Source organism: Gallus gallus, chromosome 6 (assembly GCF_016699485.2).
Source record: "Gallus gallus isolate bGalGal1 chromosome 6, bGalGal1.mat.broiler.GRCg7b, whole genome shotgun sequence".
Classification (NCBI taxonomy): Eukaryota; Metazoa; Chordata; class Aves; order Galliformes; family Phasianidae; genus Gallus; species Gallus gallus.
The window spans coordinates 17202002-17222699 of NC_052537.1; the positions used below are offsets into that span (position 1 = coordinate 17202002).

Consider the following 20698-nt stretch of genomic DNA (forward strand, 5'->3'; position numbering starts at 1 on the left):
GGAGGCACCGTTCAAGCCAAGGGTGGATGCGGCACTGAGGCACATGGTTAGCGGGTGTGGTGGGGATGGGTTGTCAATTGGACGAGGTGATCCTAGCGGCCTTTTCTAACCGTGATGACTCTGTGGTTCTGTGACACCTGCAGTCGTCTTTAAAGAGGGACAGAGTGGTGTCTGTGCAGCATGGCCGGCTCAGGAGGGAGCACTGCTCGCTGCTGGAGGCTGTCAGTCCTTCCCCACAGCCCCACACGATGGCAGTGTGAGAAGCAGAAAGCTCACAGTTAGCAAAAGCCGGGCTGAGTTGTAGTGATGCCTTTGGGGGTAGCAGTCTTGGCTTCATCAGCGAGCCATGTTCATGCTAAGTGAGTGTGGGAAGCAGATACTTATTTTCATGGACGCTTTATGAGAGTGAGGTCCAGCTTTAACTGTGAATTTTTTGTTCCCTTTACTCCCCCCACATCCCACGCTGACTCTAATGCATTCTATTTCGGGTGCTGCACCTGGTCATAATGGGACACTGTAGCACTTCTTTGGAGTTGAAGTCAAGCCACATTTTATACGTTGTGTGCCTTGACAATCAGCCCGTTGTCAGTGTCAAGTTAACGCTGTGCTTGACAGCCACCAGCCTTGAGCTCCTTTCCAGCTCTGGGCCTACAGTTATTTAGGGAGCAGGAGTGGTGTGTGTATATACACATATACATATATAATTACTTCCCATTACCTGCATGACCCATACAGAGGCCAATTGCTTTAGCAGACCTGAGGGCCGTTTCAAAATCTGTCTTCTTTCCATTGATTTTAATTAAATGAGAAGAGCATTTTGTAGACGTGGAAGCGAACCACTGCATTTGGCTTTGCTTCCAATACTGTCTGCCCCTGGGGTTTGAGGTATTTTACTGTTTTAAATGTCATATTTTGCTTGTGAAAGACCATCTCTCAGGTTATGAAATTCAAACCCAGGTTTTCTGTTGTTTTAAGACCGCTCAGATGCAGAGCTGGGTTAAGGGCTGTGTTCTTGCCTGTTCCACTCAGCAGTAATGTAAAGAGCACTGGCTCTTCTAGATATTCTGAAATTATTCCCTTTTCTTTAGTTTCACAGTTCAAACTAATAAGAAAAAATATAAAAGAGCAAGCCCATAGCATGTGAAAAATATATCAAGCGTAATTAACAGATGTTTCTTCAGTATTCCAGTGAAACTTGATATTAAATGTCAAATGAATTTTCAGTGGTGCTAGCATGTGTATGAGCCTTTAGCTCCCAACCCAATGGCCAAAGAGTCTCTCCGTAGTCTATGCCAGACTTTACACCTGGCTGCAGTGCACAGCAACCTTTTCAGTGTCCTTTGTGAGAGCTCTTGGGCCAGCTTTCCCCTGACTCTCACCAGAGCTGGGATGTGACGTGTAGTGGTTTTCCTTCACTCTGGAGTGCTGGGCAGTCCTCCCTGCTCATGGCTCTCCAACCATGTGCAGGAGCATCCCTGCTGCATGCCCACCTCTGAAGGGATGCCTGTGTCTCTGCCTCTTTTTGTTTGTCATGTCAGTCTGTTCTGCTTAGCTTTCCCTTTGCTCATGTAGTCTTTTTGACTCACACCAGAAACATTTTGGAAGAAGACATACAAACAAGTGTGACAGTGGATGGATGCACTGGTGACTCTGCTAGAAGCAGGGAAAGTGCTACTGAGTGGCCCCAGGATCTTTCTTCCTAAGAGCGCAAAACCTACCTCAGGACTTTTCTAGGCTCTTAACATAGAATATCTTTCTGGTATTTCTACAAACCTGTGATGCTCGTTAGATCGGTCCTCAAACTCTGTACAAGGTGGAAACAGTGGCCAGCTGTGCTTTGGAACTGGCTGTACCACTTGTTTGCATAGGATGGAGGCAGAAACGCTTAAGTCTTAGCAAAGCACTTAGTGTGACCGAGAGGGTAGGAGCTGAGTGGTGCTGATGGATTGTGGAGCGTTGAGAGGTAGTGCTAATTTCTTTAGCTCTCAAATAACTAATTTAATTCAGAATTAATAATGCTTTTAAGAGAAAAGCTGGTCTGGGAGGTCGCAAATAATCAATGAGAAATGGACCACATGGTCTTAGGCGCTCACGGAGCAATTGCAGCAGTCAATTTATTAGTAAGGAGCAAAGAAGCACTTTCTTTAATTAAAAAGAAGTCATTCTTACAGCTGTGTCTCACCTCAAGATGGAAATCGTTTTTTTCCAGATTCTTCACCACCTGGGTTAGCTCTGATCTCATCAGATTTGATGCACTGTATCCAGTTGCTCTGCAAAATAGTAATTTTAAACTTGTAATTATTCTGTTAGCCTTTCAGGACTGATGATGGGCAGACAGGAATGACTTCTGTATATTCTGCCATGATTTCAGGCCCCACAGTAAATGCTTTGAAGGCAAATTCCTCCCCAGTTAGCCCATCCAAATTACATTTTATTTTCTCTCTGTGAAAATGCAAATAGTTATGGAGCATTGTGTCTTAGGGCAGTGAACCCAAATCCCAGCCCAAGACAGCACGACTGACAAAGGAGGAGGAGTTGTGGGGTTGGATTGGCAATGTGGATCACAGTCCTTGAGAAGAGAGTCAGTTCTCTTTAATACAGTGATGAGCACAGTCCCAGAGGTCCAAGAGGTGGTTCAGAGGAGCTTTGAGAACAGGAAATACCGCTCATCACCCTATGCTTCTCCGGACTCCTTGAGCATACTTGGGCTGAAGGTGTCAAACATCTCTCTCATTTGCTTCTGCTCTGCCTCAGGATGACATGAGCTCACAAGCCTTTTCCTAAGCTAGTGGTGCAGCCACGTCTTTGAGCAGAATGACTGAAGGGCACTGATGAAATAAATGAAGAGGATGGGAAAGCGTAAAAATGGAGGCATTTGGAGTTTGGGATGAATACTGTATTGGATTATCACAGAGGATGGCAGTGCTCTGTATCTTACCTGTTCCAGTGTGCTAATCAGTACTGCTTGGATTATCAGAACTGCACTCATTCAGGCATGTCATTCGCTAGAGCATGCACACAGCATTCTACTTGTGTTTGAATGTGCAGAAACATGCAAAACCAGGTTCTGGATACCTGTGTGACCTGGGACATGGGAGTTCCTGTGAAGAGGACTGACTGGGGAGAAAAGTAGTCCAGAAGCTTCATAGATGGTGTTTGGAGCTAGGCTTTCAGTCAGCACCCTCTGACCTGAAACTCTGCTTTGTTTTGGGAATTAACGGGGCGGCTCAGATCCTCGTGGGGTACAAACTAGAGTGATTTTGATGGGGCTACACTGCATTGTGCCTCCTGAGGACCTGAGCTGGTCTTTTTTTAAGAAGCAAGCAAATTACTGTTCTCTCCCGTGTCAGAGTCGCCAAGGACTTTGCTAAAAACAGCAACAGATTCCTCTCAGTGGGTTACATGCCCTCAAGTATGTATTTCTGTCCTTGTCCTCCCCCCTCCCAACCACAGGAATGCAATGTGATGCTATGTATCAGTTCTGGTTGTAGCTGTGTCCATAATCTTGCAGCTCATCCTTTGACTCTGTGCTCCAAGCTTCTGTTTTGCTGTCCCTCTCTTTGCGGCATACTGTGCGCTGCAGTGCAGTTGCATTACTGTAGCCCTAATGTCTTGGTTAAATGAAAGATCTTGTTGTCCAAAAAGAGTGGTGTTGGGATGGGGAGGGGAAGAGTTGTTCATTTTCTTTTGTTGTCTGCACACCATTTTTTATTTTTTTTTAAATTCTGACCAGTATAACATCTGCTAAAATGTCTTCCTTATCATCTGCTTGGTGATCACACAGCCTTCCCTCCATTCATTGAGAGCTGGACCAGATCTCACAGAGTCTGAAAAGAGCTATGTGGTAAGGCTACTGTTTCAATCAGATGTGTAGTCCTAGCCTTTCTTCACCAAGACAGGGACATCTCAGTAGATTATAAAATATCAGCACCATTTTTAGGTGAGAAATAGGTATATACTTACCTATTTACATATGTTGTTTTGTTTGCAATAGAAGAAGGGAATGTAGCACTTAGAAAAACTGCCATAATCAATGGGGATTTGGGCTGATTGTGCTGCCGGTCCCTGGGTATAAGCTAAATGAAGCCAAATGCATGAATGGAGCAGCCCACCTTGCATTCTTGAACTGACTTCATCGCATTTGTAGTAGTACCACTGCAGAACTAATTGCAACCTCTTATGCTGCTGCTTTTTAAAATATATGTCTATATATTTGTTACAAATCTTCAAACTAAATACCAAATTCTTCTGTATCTCGCCTGTTTTTCCATGCTTACACCTGGATCCCTTCTGCACTTCACTACCTGGATGTTTACCTGGATCTACAACTCTTTTTTTTTTACTGGACTTATGTACTGCATCTGGAATGTCCCATCTCTTCCTGTCTGTATTTTCCCCTCCCTCCCCCCTTGTTGACTGTTCTTTGGGTGTTCTTGGATGTCAATGCTGCCTACCACGCAGGAAGCTGTTTGCAATGAGATCATAAACATTGCAGAAAAGTCTGTTCATTACTGCAGTACTATTTCTCAGCCTCTTGACTCTCGCAACAAGGTGACCTCTAATGACCATAAACCATCTCTCATCATTTCTCAGCAACCTCAAGCACAGCAGCAAGGAGCCAGCCCTGACAGAAGTCAAACGCCACGAGACATGTAAGTCCTTTTGGCTCCCATCTCTTCCAGGGACTTTGACTCATACTGGTGGTGAGGATGGGGAGGTGTGAAAGCTTCAGCATGTCAGGAGTTGAATTCACCTTATGGAAAAGTGACTGCTTAGTGCTTTTCTTTGAAGAATAAAAATAGCCTCATGATGGTGAGAAGTCTAAAACTGGGACCTTTGTGTCTGTATAGCACGTGGAGCAATGACCTTATGCTCCAAGACTGGGTCTCCTTTGGGCATTTCAGTCATGCTGCTTATGGAGATTGTTTCAGTGTCTTTGTATCTGAAGCTGGAGGTGAATTAACATGCACTAACTACACCTGGCTTATATGGCATGGGTCAGTATGTTCACCCCTGTTCTTAGCTTCTCATGGCATAGTGAGCAGTCCCAAGATTCAGTCACTTTGTGCATTGTTGGCCAAGTCCGGGAAAGAATTAGTGGCTGAATGATATGAGAGAGCCAGACTGAGATCTGAAGAGCTCTGTGTTGGGTTTAAACCTGGAGCTGCCGTTAATCTCGGCAGGGCATTTCACTGTCGGTTTTGAGAATAGGAGCCTGCACTGTTCACTGGGGTTCAGTGACAGTTGGCTTCTAAAAGGAGCCTTTGCTTTACCCAGTCTTTATGCAGAATGGAAACTCTTGCATCCTCTCTATTTTCACTCCCCACCGCCAGTGGATCCAGACTTGCCCAGAGATTTCTTCCACTTCATAAGATTCCTTTCAGATAATTACAGAGTGCCTCTGGAGCAATAGTTATCTCAGGGCAGGATTCAGTCTTAAACTTTGTGCCTCCTCACCCAGAATTTATCCAACCTTAGTGCACTAAGCAAGGCAGTATCTTTTTCTCAAGTCCCTCACTCTGCCATTTGGCAGTTCATGGCCCTACCTGTGTGCCTGGGCAAGGGAACTGAAGTCTCATTTAGACAAGTAATGAGTGTATTCAGGTTTTGGCTTGTATTCGTAGGATGTCTGGTCTCTAGGTGTAGCAAGGCTCTAGATGTTAGAAAGGCTGCGGTCATTATACTCTACGGTCTACATAGAAATAGGGAAACAAAAGTGCTCTGCGCATCCTATGCAGTGCAGGTGTGACGCTGATTCCTGCTATAGCTTTGTGATAATTGTGATAAAGCCAATTTAATGTGAGTGGGTTTCACCTTTCAAATGGGGTATACAGGTCCAGATTACATCGAACAAAATCCAGTGACTAACGTGTGGTATTCTTCTATTCTAGAGTTAGCTACCAAGCTCTATACAGCTACACTCCTCAGAATGACGATGAGCTGGAACTGAGGGATGGTGATATTGTCGATGTCATGGAGAAATGTGATGATGGCTGGTTTGTGGGTGAGTGTGAGGTTTGCCAGGCAGCCCGACCCTTTGAGATGCAGATGAGCATTTTTGCAGAGCATCTAGAAGCTGCTTTCATTTGCAGGATTGAAACAGAGTAGGAAAAAACAACTCAACTTTTTTGATGATTTCTCATCTTCTACTGAGAACATTAAAATTAGGGTGCAGGGTGGTGGAGCTTTGTTTTCCTTTCTAGACATCTAGGTTTTCAATTTTTTTTCTTTTAATTTCCATACCTTCTGATCCTCCTTGCTCACACAGCAGAGAAACAGAGAGAGCCAAGGGAGAGTGGGTTTCTATGTCTTTTCCAGGGGAGTCATGACAAGTTACAAAAGGTGGCAGGTAGGGGGCAGAGGGAGCACTTGTGTTGGAGTTGTAGTCCCTAGAAATCCAGCCTCGACTCTACATGTTTGTTTAGCTAAATCTAACCCTGTAGTTTCAAATAATGTAAGTCTGGACAGCGCGTCTCAACATTGCAAATCTAGGCTTGTCCTTGGTTCTTAAGGAAGCTGAGCTCATTTGAAGTGATCCAAGTTTGGCTCCTAGCTTATAGGCCCAGGAGCTATCACCAGCACATTCTTCATTGTTAAAAGCAAAGACGGTTATTAGCAGATTAGTTCTGATCTCTTCTATACCAAAAGGCTCTTTGACCAGGACTCCTATCTATTTTTACAAAACAATGAATGCAAGCAGAGAAGGGGCTGCCATCTCAACCTTTTAAACCCCTGAGCTTTCCTTGCATGGCTCCATCTCACTCTGGCTTCCTTGTGTTGTATTTTGCTATAGGTACGTCCAGGAGAACAAGGCAATTCGGCACCTTCCCAGGCAACTACGTGAAGCTTCTGTACCTGTAAAGTAACAGTAATCCCACAGTGACAGAGATGGAGTTTTTTTTCAGATGGTGTTTTTAAATGATGAAGAAAGAGACAATTTATGAATGTAATAGACAAGAGATGAAAAGTGTTAGGAGGATGTGGTTATGTGGTACAGTATTGAGTTGAATGTGTAGCCCTGCTTCCACTGATTCAGGGTATGATTTGTTTGCTGAAGAAGAGACAGTTTCTAGTTTACAGTGCTGCCTTTATGTATTCCTCTCCCCTCCCCAGCAAGAGTTCTGGTGATAACCTTAATTCGTATGGAGTACTTTACTTCTGAGAAGGCTTCAGGGAAGCAAAAGGTATAGGTTTTGTTTGTGTGTTAAGATATGATAGTGCTTTCAGAAAGTACGTGGCCTTGCAGCTGCTCCTTTCACTGGTGAGGTCAGGGAGGCCAGGCTTCCTGCCTTGCTTGAAGACTTACCGTGCTCTGCCTTCCACTCCCATAGAACTCCCTTCCTTCATGCCACGCACCTTAAGACCCCTCACGGGCAGAGGACAGCCAGTGTGGTTAAACTGCAGAACTCTGTCAAGAAGGAGTTTGGGACCGGTAGTTTAATCCAGAGAGGTCAGCCAAAATGTACTGCAGACGTGCAAAAAGCCCAAACCCTTTCCTAATACATTACCCACTTCTGCAAGGTTTTTTTCTTTCGTGCAGGGTGTGTGTGTGTGTGTGTGAGTGTACGGTGTGCAGCAAAACGAACGGAGTAAGGTTTTTTTAAAGAGAAATCAACCTGGCTTTGACATTTATCTGCACAAAGAATAAAACCAATAAACCGAACATCCATGAGAGCAAATCCTGTTTATGAGTCCTACGGCTGTTCACTTTCTCTGCTCCCCCTTGTTGGCCCCAAAGGATTTGAAGCATTCTCTTTGGGATGAAGGCTCTCTCATATATTCTCTCCCATAATTAAATGTCAGAGGCTCTGATAAGTCTGAGCAGCATGCCATCGAAGGTGCCTTTTTTTTTTGTTGTTCTTACAATGTAGAATGGTAGATCCAATAAACACCTGCATTTTGGCTGGCCCTTAGTCCAACAGAGAAGTCTGCTTGGTTTGGAAAGCGTGTTTCCAGCAGTTATTACCAGTCGTAGAGATTTGTATTTCTTTGAGAAAAAAATGTGGCTTGCCTGTAAATCCACTTCGAATACTCTTTTGATAGACATTTTGTTATTAAGAAGTATAAACAAAACCGGTTCTATCAGACTCTGCTTCCTACAGTTACCATACAAATAGCAAAAGGTTAGATTGCTATTTTGTCATAAGCCGTATTTAATAATATAAAATGCCTATTTTTATGCTGATGCTTTTATACAGATTTATTAAGAGTAACTACAACTAACTGTTAGCACGACTTGCAATATGTTTTGATAAACTAGCCATGCTCCTGGGTTTGAAATCAAGTAGGCTTGTCTTCCGCCTCGGTCTGCGGAGGAGAAGACTCAGTGTCTCAGAAGTTTGACTGTAAATATGTATATTTAACTTTGTACAGACAATGTACTTACCTTGTATAGAAAAATAATTTAAACGCATTGAGTGAAGGGAGAAAAAGAAAGGCAGTTGTCAGAGGTTGGGATTTTATTCCACTTTTATTTAAACGATGGAATTCCGTGTGTGTTCATATAAAGAGTTTTAGCACAAAATATCCACCATGAAAGAGTTTCAGATATGACACAAAGCACCACTGTCTCTTTTCAATAGGAGATACCATTAATCCTGCATCTTATTTATGTTTTTTTTCTGCTTTGGTTGTTTCTTCCAGTTATTCGCAGCAATACGTAGGCCTGTTGCTAGGATTGGATAGCACCAAATTAATCTCTCCAGCAAAGTAACACAATAATACTGACTGTATATAACCTACTCATTTAAAGGTTTATTTTCTGTTCTCGCTCTTGCCATTGTAAGTTACACACACACACACACACACACACACACAGATCACAACTTATTTTTGTGTTGATTTTTTTTTCCTTATTGCAGTGGATTACTATTTGGCAATTAATAAATGGAAGTATTGAATTACTGTTGTGTTTGTTGTACACATTATTAAATAAAGCCTGTTCCTGCTATTCCTGTAGCAATGCACGTTTGTACCAGTGCTCTCTGTGGCTCTCAGTGGCTGTGGCCATTCTGAGCTGTAGACATCTGCCATCCTGTGCTTCCAGATCCTGCTCTCACCTTGGCTTTACCTCACCAGGGCTCTCTTATAAGCCAGGCAGACTGTGGCTCTTCCTTGAAGAAAATAAGGTGTAAATGCAGAGGAAAAAAGGATTTTACACCCAGATCCCTCAATAACATGAGGTCAGGGTGCAGAACTGGCAGCTCAGTAGCACACCTGAGCCCACTGTTTTGCAAAGGTAAAACGATGCAGAAACTTCATAGTGTTCAGATCCTTCTCTGCCCCTGTGCCTATGGAAGTTATAGGTGCCTTTGCCAGTGGTTTTACCCCCTGGCCCTCTCTTAGGTTGACAGGTGGCAGCTGTGTCCTCTGCGTTCAGTTATTGACCTCTGGTGCCCATTGCTGCCCTTGTGGTAGTTCTGTAGTATGAAGGGGACTCGAAGCCCAAAAGTCAATAACTGGCATCTTTAATGGGGTGATTGCTCTCCAGGATATTAACTCCCTGTGAATGCTTGTCCTCCAGCCTCATCCTACTGCCCTGGTTTTGTGTGCAGCCTAAACCTGACGTGTGCTGTGCTTGGTTGCTCAGGGAAGCAGGGCTGGGAGACTCACACCCACGCAGACCCCACCAAAGGATGGTGTCACACTGCAGCCCCTCAGGTTGCCAAATAGTTGCACTCTACCCAGGCAGCTCTGACCACAACACTAACTGAAGGCAAAGTTGTAGTGCACATACCACAGCTCCCAGCCCTCTGATAGAACAGCTGGCTGGGACTTCTGGGTTGCGTCTCACAGAAACGACCCATCCCTGCAGAGCAGAGTGAAGGAAGGCTGTTCTCAGCAGGGCTGGGAATATCTTTCAGTTTTGTAGGCTACCATGCAGAAAAAGCAGAAGTGCAGCTGCCCATCACTGTGCTGCAGCTCCCACCATCCCAGCCCTTGCTTTGCTGTGCCTGGGGTGGGCAAGCAACCTGGCTGTAACAGTTTGCCCTCCTCACTACACCTCCGTGAGGGCATGGCTGGGACTCTGTGGGGAAACCACTGCCGCAGGTGGGAGAGAGGGCCCCAAGTCGCCAGCTCCCATTTGTGACCTGCACAAAGGACTTAATCCTTAGAGCACCCCACCGTGCTCTGTGGTATTAAGCTGGCCCCAGTGAAGAGAGCAGGCAGAAAGCTCCATCGTTTGCTGAGAGGGAAACGATATCCTGGTTTGTTTGCAGCAGCTGTCTTCAGCAAGACATAAAAGAGCTGAGGGGGAGTACACCTGTGTTCCTGGGCACAAGGAGACATCTACAGCCGCTGAAAGGCTTCCAGATCTCTGTATTTACTGGTGTCCCCCTCCATCCCAATCTACTTGAGAGACATGGAATCACTGGAGAGAGTTCAGTGAAGGCTACAGAGGTGACCAGGGACTGGAGCACGTCTTGTGAGAAGAGGCTGAAGGTCTGCTGGGCATGGGGAAGGCTGAGGGGGTGTGAGTGATTCACATGGCTGAAGGGCAGGTGTTCACAGAAAGGGGACAGACCCTTCTCAGCTGTGCCCAGCAGCGAAATAAGCAGCACCTGTGTGATCTACCTCAGCCTCGCTACTGGCTGGTAGGAAGAATGCTTTCTTTGGCTGCTGAAAAAAGCAGAATTTTGCGATGACGAATCAGAGATAAATTGGGGAGAAGGTGATCTTCTCCCCAGGGCGCACCCGCACACAGCAGCTCCCAGTGGTCCTGTAGGGTCATCTCTCCTCATCGCTACTGTTGGCTTCTGCATGAACAGCCGCGCTGCCCGAAGCTGTGCCCCGGTGGTGCCGCCCCGCTGTACGGGACCGTCTGTGCTGTGCTCGGAGGGCAGCGCTTCTACAGCCCGAAACCGCCCGGCAACGTGCTCAGCCCTGCAAAATGCGGTAGGAAGAATCTCACTTTAAATTATGGCGGGATGGCTTTTGCTTTTTTTTTTTTTTTTTTTTTTTTTTTTTTTTTTTTCTCTCCCAGACTTTTACCGCCGGTGAAGCCCAGCCAGCGATGCCGCCCCGCCTCTGGGGCAGAGCGGGGCGCAGTCCTCCTCCCGGGGCCGTACAGGCAGCCCTGTGGGGCGGGCAGCCCGGGGAGGGGCCGGGGGCGGGCCGTGCCGAGCTGTGCTGAGCCGAGCAGAGCCGTGCCGAGCGGAGCCGGTGCTGCCGGGCGTGCCACGAGGTGTAGCCGCGCACATGGGAACGCACCGCATCGTGCTGACGGGCCCCGGGCCCTGGGGCTTCCGCCTGGTGGGCGGCCGGGACTTCGAGCAGCCCCTCACCATCTCACGGGTAGGTCTGCGCGGGGCCGAGGCGGGCGGTGTTGTGCGCCGAGGCTGCCCGGGAGCTGTGCGCTCTGCCGGAGGGCACGGCTCGGCGCGGAGTGGAGCGGCGGTGCGTCCGTGGGAGTCGAGCTGGGGCCGGCAGGTGGCTGCTGGCACGGGGTAGAGTTGGTCCTGCGGCCAGGTGTGTTTGCCTGGTGCCGCGCTTACCCCGAGGGATCGGGGCACCGCAGCCCACGCCGCGGGACCGAGCGTGCCGCGCTGATGTGGGACACGCGTCCGCTTCTACTTGCCATGTATAGAGAGAAAATCCTTTGTTTACCGAAGCCATATTAACCTCTGTTAAGTGCCTCTCCCTGCTTCTGCTTTAAGCCCTTCTTACCCCTACTTAAGGAAAAATGAGTTAGGAAACGACGGCTAAAGCCTTGCATCCAAGCGATTACACTGGCGTAATTTAATTTGCCTATCCTTACTCCAGTGTTTGCTAGCTAAGCGCCAGGGCTGGGCTGTGGCCTCGCTCCCTCTGTCCCGGTACCCACCTGCACACAGACGTCACCGTGCCCTGCCCCGTGCTGCCATCAGGCACTTCCAAGAAGCAGGGCGTTCGTGCACGTCTCCTCCTGTGTGGGATGAAGAGCTCCCAGCCTCCCATCACTTGGTGAGAGGTGTGCAGCTCAGCATCCGTCTGGGCTGCCCACTGGTCCCCATCCAATGCCATGTTAATCTCATCTCAAGTACATCTGACATCCCACAACCCTTTCTTAGGTGGGGCCTGTGGGACTTCGTAGACTCGTAGAATGGTTTGGGACCTCAAAGACCACCCATTCCTAACAGTCCCCCATGGGTGGGGTTGCCAACCACTAGATCATGCACTAGCTCAGGCTGCCGAGGGCCCATCTAGCCCTGAAGGCAGTGGGACCAGGCTGCTGTGTTCTGTGAACCCCTCCTGGAGAAACAGGGCGGCAAAATGTATTATTTGTTTTCTAAATGCCCCCCATCCTGGGCTCTTTGCTGCCGGTCCTGCTGTGTCCCTGCATGCCACAGGGCTCTGGGGACGGCTGTGCTGTCAGATTCACAGGAGGGGGGCTGTTGTTAATTTTGTCTCTAATCTCCTTCAATTGCAATAATAACGCCACATTCTTGTAAAGCTTTTTTTTTTTTTCTGGACATGAAAGTAGCTTTAGCGTAAGGGAAGTGATATTTACTGCATTGTTTTGGTAATTGTTGCCGTTTCCTTCCAGTGGGACTGTCAGGCAGAAGTATGTCTGCAGCCCTACCTCACTGTCCCACCTCTTCTCCGTGGCTGTCTTTGTCAGTGCTTGTGGTTGCATACCAAGGGATGTAGATCAGCCAAGTGGCCAAAATCTGTCTTGGGAGAAACCAGCTGTGACCCTGGAGGTTGAAATGTAATAAAATAGCCTCTCTGGTTTTGGTGATGAAAATGCTGGCAATTGGTTGTTCCTCTGATGCTTTTAATTCACCCTCCAGGCTTTCAAGCCATCAGTCTTTCTACTGGTCCTTCTGGTCACAGACCTGAGCTGGGTGCCCTGCACCACTCTTTGAAGCAAGGTGCCTATATACAGGCTGTGTTGCCTGTCAGGAGCTTAGGTTTTGCCTCAGGCAGTGTCATGCCCACGGTGAGCTATTCTGCTTGTCTTGGTATTTATGGCCCCCGTCTCTGTCATACCTCAGTGCCTTGCTGCTGTCTTGTCTTCTCCACCACTGGCTGCTGTCAGGCCTTCTTTCCCTCCCCCTGGTGGGAGGGAGGCAGGGCTGTTTGGGGTGTAAAAGCAAGCTCGATGACACAATCCTAGAGCTGAGGAGGATGAGGAGCAGTGGTGTGGTGGGTGTGGAGCCAGCAGAGCAGCCTGCTCTGCCCATCAGCCCCTGGCTGGCAGTGGCCATGTGGCACTGATGTCTGTGTATGATGACGCTAGCAGATGAAACAATGATATCTCCACAGCTGCTCTTTTCTTGTCTCTTGTTGCTGCTCTAACCCCCTTCCACTTGAGCCATGTGTTCAGAGTTGCTTTAGGCTCAGGTGCATCGCAGCATCTTCTTATGCACACACTCCTGGGTCTGGGGTTGTGCTGGACCTGTGAAATCCCCGTGCTTGCTCTCACAAGTGTTCTGCGTGAGACTTGCTCATAGAGCCCCCATCCCTTCCAGAGGGATGCTTTACAGATGTCTCTGTTTCTTTTAAACACTGTAGGGTTTTGGTGGACGTTTTGTTACTGTCTTTATTCCTGACCCCTAAGCCAGTGCTTGCTGGATGCCCTTACAGGAGTAGGGAAGACCTTTGTCTTCATGTGCCTTTGGATGACACCAGGCAGTGAGTCAGTGAGGCAGAACTTTTCCCAAATCCCATCTGAGCCGTGGATGGATGCACTGCAGGATGGTGGTGATGGTGAAGCTGTACAGGGTGTTTCCCAGTTAAATTCCTGTGAGACCAGCAGGGCTGGTGGGGGAAGCAAGAAATGTGCTGTATGGGGAGACGTGTGATAAAGCAACATGGTTAACCGAGCCCATCCCCCTCTGTCCTTCAGGTAATACGAGCTTTTTCCTGTTAGTTTGCATTTTATTTTGATAAACACAGTGGATTTCTGTTTCCAGTTGAATATATACATGGCACTGTCCCATAAACCCTGCTCTTGAGCTGAATTTATGTTGTGTGCTAGTGGTGTGTTGATCTTGAATGCCTGGCCCAAAATACAGCTGAAGGGGAGTTGCGTTAGGCGTTTTGTTAGGCCAAGAAGTCCCTAGCCCCATTATGGAGCGGTGTCTATCATAATCTCTGACACTGGCCAAAGTCAGGGCACTTCTGTGTCTACGTTTTGGTATGAAACTGAACATTTTCCCACTTTAAAAGTGGTTTAAAGACAGACGGTGCCAAAACTGGTCTCAGTGATCCAAACATAGGGCTGAATGTCCTGGGCTGAGAAGCTGCCAGGTGGGTTTGATGCTGGCTGGCACTATTGCTCCAAAAGGACCTGGCCTGGCTGAGGTGTGGTGGAGCAGCCCTGGGCCACGGTGGTGACCAGGTATCCCCTACAGAGCCACCTGTGGGACAGGCATGGGGATGGTACATCTCAGCTGTCATGCTCTGGGGGAGCAGTGCTGGCCCAAAACCTGGGCAAAGAGATGTGGGTAGGCCTAATTCATGATGCCAAGCACTGGCCTTGGTGATGCCTGGAGCACCCTGCTGGAGTGGATGCATGGCTGACTGAGTAGGATTCTCAGGAACGTGTAAGGGTTTTGGGAGCAAAACTACAGCAAAACCTGGGCTGCTGTGGTACGTGTGTGTGTAATCTGCCCAGTGCATATCTTGGTGTTCCCTTAGCTGCCTTTGCACTGGGAGGCAGTGCAAAGGGGGAATGTTGCCTTCCCCTTTTTGCTACTTAGGGCCCAACAGTCACCTGCCAGAGGCTGAGGACACACAGAGCACCTGGCAGGAATGCCCAGAGCCTCATGCAATACATTGCAGCAAGAGCTGTCTCCTTGTCCTTTCACCAGTCTGCACTGTGTCTGCAGGCCTGCCCAGGTGGAGGTGGCCCAGGTGGTTTCAGTAATGGCTGCTAGGGATGCAGCTTTCACCCACCAGTGTGGGCTGGAGCAGCTGTACCAAGCTCAGCCCTATGGAGTCACCAGTGCAGCTCTCGGTGCTGGGAGCTGCTTCTATTTTAATTCATATATAGCATGGAAATGGAGGTCTGTTGGTTCCTGACCTGTTCTCCTACCCTTTGGAACCAAGGCAGGGATGTCTGTTGGGTTGTGTGGGCACCCTGGACAGAGTTTGTAAAATACTTCAGGTTTGAAGGGTGCTATATCAAAAGCACTGAAGCAAATGGATTTATTTTTTTTGTTAGTATAAACAGGGAAGTTTTTTTTTCTTGCAGTATAAACGGGAAATTAAGAGAGGCCTTAACTGCATAAACAATTGATGCTGTTCTGGACTGTGACACAGTATCTGAGATGGTTGCTGATTTCACATGTTGTTTTATTTAGAGGATGAAATAAACCATCAGGGAATGCTCTGCTCATGAGCAGCTTATGTAATGCTTTTGAGGCCTTGTTAGAAAACTTTATACTTCTGTGCATCTGTATTTTGATGTGAGGCAGGTTACAAAGTGAATTGTAAGAATGCACAGCCTCCAGCGTTACTCCTGTGCGCTGTTGGGAGTCTGACCGGCATCTCGTGTTGCCTTGCTCAGGTCAGCCCTCTCCACATGGTGTCTGAGTTCTCCTGCTGTTAATCCTCTGGGTGAGCTCCAGGCTGGGCAGCATCTCGCTGCAGCAGTGCATGGAGCAGTTACAGCTTGGAGGAGGGAATCTCCCAGATCTTCTTGTGAAGAACCTGCCTGCACTCCCCAGCAAACAGGGATGGGGAACGTGCCTGCTTGCATTTTCTCATAGCCTCTGATCTCTGCTGACCCAGCTGCATGCTTTCTCTGGGAGAAGCCGTGGCTGCTTAGCATAGTACTCTGGCACTGAGTGCATTACTCATGGTAAAACAGCAGTGTGTGGGTGGGGAGGATTAAACCGATCGTCAGGGATGTCTCGTTGTCGCCGGTGGCCTTATAAGTATGTTGCTGCATGTCTGTACGGTCCGGCGGAGGCACAGCTGGGTTTTCCTCTCAAGCTCAGATAGGTGCTGTTTATCCAGATCTCTTCCCACACTGTTATTCTTAATTTTCTTGTTTTCTTATCTCTTCATCACTTCTTGAGGTGTGTGTGTGTCTAGGTGTGGAGTGCCGGGTGGTGTCAGAGGCTGTGGGGTCTGTGAGGAACTGCAGAGGGCTGCGGGAGCTCCTGAATGGATAGGGACTGGGGCAGACATACCTGCCTGTATGTCTCGACTCACGGGGAGCTGTATTATGCTGCTCTTCATTTAAATGCTTCCCACCTTTTCTATCCCTCGTTTTCTGTGGGCAGCAGCTTCCCTTATTGTTCCCACTGGTGTCTCTTGGATCCTCATCTGCACAGGCAGAAGAGATGCCGTATGTCTCTGCAAAGGAATCACAAATCTTGCTGGAGAGCATGTACAGAGTTAATTGCAGCAGACGTAAAGTGTGGTTCTGTTTGGTTAGCGTTGGGACAGGCAGAAGTTTTATAAAGAAGGCCTGGGGCTGGGTAAGCAGCCAACTACATCTCATTCTCTGCTAAATCAAAGCATTTTCTAGTGTGTAAATGCACTTGCCCAAATACACAAGGTTAGAGCTTAACAAGTCCTTTGTTGGCTGCTGGGCTCCAGTGCAGGGGAACAACAGCAGGCAAACCACCTGTGGTGAGAAACCTGGAACTTGGCAAACTCCCAGTGGTACTGGCAAGGCAGAGCCCAAAGTGCGTGTGCAGGGAAGGCAGAGCACGGCCAGGTGGTGCATGTGAACATTGATCTTCACCTTGTTGTATGACAAAATTATGTAGGTTTTTCTTTTAGACCCACCAAACCTGAGTGTGCAGGATCTTTGTAAAAAGAGAGGCCTGGCTGTACATCCGTTACAATCTTAGATGTTATCCACCACACTGAGCTTTTGCATCAGTGAAATTGTGGGGTTCATTTACTTCTTCCCTAAGCTGACCCACGTATCTGAGCTTATTCTAACTTTTACTGAGCTGGTGGCAGGGACTTGGGTTGGTGCTCTGGCTGTGTCTGGGTGTCTGTGGTGGCCCAGGTAACGTGGGGCAGGCAGATCCATTGCGATCTCCCGCCTTTTCCCACCTGCTCAGGTGGAGATGTGGAAGCTGCAGTTGCTTCCTGGCCTAGCTGCTGGAGTTCTGTTCCTACACACAGGGCATGTTCACATATCTGAACTTGTGTTTCCTAGTGGCAGCTGCTCAACATAGACAGCTTCACTTGCACAGATGAATCCAGGCCTGATACCTGCACCAGCCAGCCAGAGCTTCCTTGTTGACTCTTTGAGCAACACCTACAACAGCTTTGGGAGCTGTTTTGGATACACTATCAAACAGTTCTGCTCAACATGCCTCAGCATTGTCTGTTCAGCAGTGAAATGACCTAATGGTGAAGGCTCACACAATTGCCTCGGAGCAAACACCAGGAGGTAGGGCACGGCTTGTTTCCAGAAGGAGCCTAAGGGTGTGATGTTACAGGATGTGCAATGCTGTTCATTCGGCCGTAGTGTCCTGATGCCATGCAGCCACTCTGCCACAGGCTGCTTGATGAAGTGTGAGAAGCCCAAGCTGGTTAGGAGCTGCCTTGGAATGAGGCAGGAGGCTCTGCCTTCGCACAAGACAAAACTTGTGCTTGCAAGTTGTGCTCCTTCCAGCCCTCTTTGCCCTCCCATACAGCAGTGCAGCTGCATACAGCTGTGTGCCAGCTGCTGCCTCCCAGCCCCTAGGTTCTCCAGGTGGTCTGCAATCTGTGGGCTGCTTGTGAGCCTGTAGGCTGTTAATTTTAGGAGTCCTTCTCATGGGATTGTGTAAACTGGCCAATATCTTCCAGTGCTCTGAGCAACCCCATCTGCTGTCGTGGAGTGGGAGGGGTGTCACACAGATAGAAGCAGAAAACAGGAACGCTTTCTGCTTTCCCGACTTACCTGGTAGATGAACATATCTCAAAAGCAGCAGTGATAGCACTGAGATGAGCCTAGACTCTACTGTGAGGGGGAAGGCAACATCATTAGTAGCATTAATCATCCTAAAGGGCTGGGGGATGGGTTCCGTGTGGTACTGGGCTCTGTGCAGACATGTTTGCTATGAGTGATGCTGGCAGAGCATGAGCTGGATGTTGCAGGGAAATGCTTTCTGGAAGGTTACAATTCAGGGCAAGTTATGTCAAGAACTGAAGGAGCTGGCTTTTTAGGCGAGTTTCCTTTTGGCAGATTTGCTTATCTTCTTCATTACTGTGCATCCTTGTGGCCTTCCCTTAGGGGAGAGGTCTGCAAGGTACCTGCTGGGTGTAATTGCTCTTGTGCTGCTGGTGGCTCTTATCTGGCTGAAAACAGCACTCATATTTCAAATTCCTCCAGTGTGGACACAGGAGGGGAACGTGACTCCACAAGCACAGTGGGCAAAGTGCTGAGATGTCCCTGCGGACACCACACTTTCATCCTAGCGGATCCAGGGGTTTCTCTGGGAGATTTCTGTATCTTAGTGTCTGGTTGCTTGGGCTCAGCTGCTGTTTGTGGTACAGGATCATTTCTAGTGGCCTGCCAAATGCTGCATAGACTGTCAGGCTTTAAATGCAAACCATACGGCTGACCTCCGGCAGCGTTCCAGTGGTGGTGTTAATCCACTGTAATTCTTCACCACTTGGCAATCCTGTCTGATCAAAAATGAATCACTGATGGTGTGCTGCGCTCTGAGCTCCTCCCAGGGCTGAGTAATGTGCCGCTGTCCCATCTCTATCGACAGAGGAGGTAAACACACTGAGAAATCCAGGGCTTAGGGTTAAGGCACAGCACCCAGGGCAGTACCCACAGTATGTCTCCTTCATGTTTCATCAGGTATAATGCTGTTCCCGGGGGTCTGGGGACAGCAGCTCCCAAGTCCTGTAGGACTGTGGGCCCCTTCTGGTGCTCAAGATTTCTTCGTGTCTGCTGGCTGCCCCTGTCACAAGTTTTACACGAAGATATTCTAGAGGCAATGGCTACCAAGGGGTGGCAGCAGGATTGGCTGATCCTATGGGTCACTGATGAACTGAGGGCCACAGCTTGGCAGACAATAATCTTCACATTTAAAGTAGATTTTCTGTCCACCTGGTGCCTTGTCTGGTCCTTTTGTCAGCTCTTTCCTGTTGGCTGAGCATTTTTAGCCCAGGGAAAGCAGTGACTGCAGCTAATGCATGATGCCTCTGGGAGGAGAATGTTTCCCTAGGGGGAATGATTTGCCATCCAGTCCTGCATTAGGAGCGCTTTAAGTCTTGTGAACAATGTTTGTTTATGTCTGACAGCTCTGTAGGGTTTGCTCAGCTGCTTTCCAGCATGCTGAAACCTAGCACGAATGTGTAGAATGAATACCAGTTGCAACAAACTCATAAATGAGGTGTGTCCCGGCTGCAAGGCATGTTTTAATCTGTACTCCTGTTTGGGAGCAGTCCACCCTTCTCATTTCCTCTGCCTGTTAAATAATTGATGAAAGGTCACAGTAGTCATGATACAACTCCCACACAGTCATTAAAGCTGCACAAAATCTTATGTACTGATTGCAAAGCTGCAAGCAGATGTGGCACTCTTCACCCTCTGTCTAGGCAATAATTCTGGCCCTAAGAGTTTGTGTTGTTAAAAGGACATCTCTTTAGCAGAAGTAGGGAAAAATAAGTGAGCTTTTTGGTTGATTAGCTTGAAAATGTCAAGTTTTAGCTGGGATCTCTTTTTTTTCACAAGGAGCACCATACTGGGGGCATTACTGCATAGTGCCTCCTGCCTGGGGTCACAGCGAGATCACCCTGAGCTCCTTCCCATCCATCACTTCTCAGACAGCACCGCAGCTCTTGAGCAATGCTGGAGTATATCTGAGAAGCAAAGCATCATGCATGAAAAAGGAGATGTAATACATCAGAATGTATGAAGGTGAGGTCAGGATAGGAGGTTGGAGGTGCTGCTGGTGATTTTTCAGAAAGTTTGGCCAGTTTGCAGTTTAAAAATGAGTTTACTGATCCCCCTCTGCCTCGCTATCCTCTTGTTAGGTCAAGCACTGCTTTGGTATTAATCACACTGAAATCAGTGAGGCTGTTGCACCTGTTCCTGGGCTAAACTATCTTGTTAAAGGTACAGTTCAAAATCATGAGGCCAGATCTTTTTCACGAAGAAAGCAAATGAGATCATGGAACAGACGAAGGTGTTCAAGATTGGCATTGACTCTGATTCTCTCTCCCTTTTCTGGTATATCTGTTCTTAGAAGCCAGAATTTCCTGGCTGTTCTTAGCATTTTCTGCTCTGGAGAGCACCTCTCTGTTCTGCAAAGAGTAGAGCTGTGTTCTCAGTGTTTTGCTCTCTACTACTGTATGGTAACTGTTGAGTCATGGCTTGAACCACTGATTGAGCACCTGTGGAAAGGACCCGGTCAACCCTGGGAGCACAGGTGAGGCAATTCTTTGTGACCAGAGAAGTGCCTGCCGCACCTCTCTTAGACCTCATTTAAGGGCTGACTGCCACTGGGGAAGGATCTCTGATTGGAGATCCCTCCCTTGTGGAGTTTTCCCCTGTGAGCCTGCATCTTCAGAGGTGGGGGAGCCATCCATTTTTCCTTCCCTTCTAGCACCTTTCTATTGTTTGTCCTTTCTCATTACACCTCTTGTATTACCATTCCATGATGTTGATCCTTGTGGTTTTTACAACTACAATGGCAGTTGCCTTGATTGTGAATACTATATATCATAAAATCATGGAATGGCCTGGGTTGAAGAGGACAACAGTGATCATCTAGTTTTAAACCCCTACTATGTGCAGGGT

General features: G+C 47.9%; 2 protein-coding genes across 61 annotated transcripts in view; both read left to right on the top strand.

Moving 5' to 3' along the window:
* Positions 1–8950, top strand: part of SORBS1 (sorbin and SH3 domain containing 1) — a 163458-nt gene extending 154508 nt beyond the window's left edge. For 35 of the 50 annotated variants that reach the window (XM_046943041.1, XM_046943034.1, XM_046943040.1 and 32 more), the window contains 4 exons: positions 3785–3844; positions 4462–4652; positions 5892–6004; positions 6794–8950. In XM_046943041.1, the coding sequence (XP_046798997.1) occupies positions 3785–3844; positions 4462–4652; positions 5892–6004; positions 6794–6861 (432 nt within the window). In that variant the 3' untranslated portion in view covers positions 6862–8950. The remainder of the gene's footprint in view (positions 1–3784; positions 3845–4461; positions 4653–5891; positions 6005–6793) is intronic. The other 15 variants (XM_040702734.2, XM_040702768.2, XM_046943062.1 and 12 more) reach the window with 2 other exon arrangements.
* The window catches only part of PDLIM1 (PDZ and LIM domain 1), a 40038-nt gene continuing 27644 nt past the window's right edge, over positions 8305–20698 (top strand). For 7 of the 11 annotated variants that reach the window (XM_004942091.5, XM_025151869.3, XM_040702796.2 and 4 more), the window contains exon 1: positions 8305–10896. In XM_004942091.5, coding sequence (XP_004942148.1) covers positions 10762–10896 — 135 coding nt within the window. In that variant the 5' untranslated portion in view covers positions 8305–10761. Of the gene's footprint in view, positions 10897–11137; positions 11296–20698 lie in introns of those variants that run through there. The other 4 variants (XM_426503.8, XM_040702795.2, XM_040702799.2 and 1 more) reach the window with 1 other exon arrangement.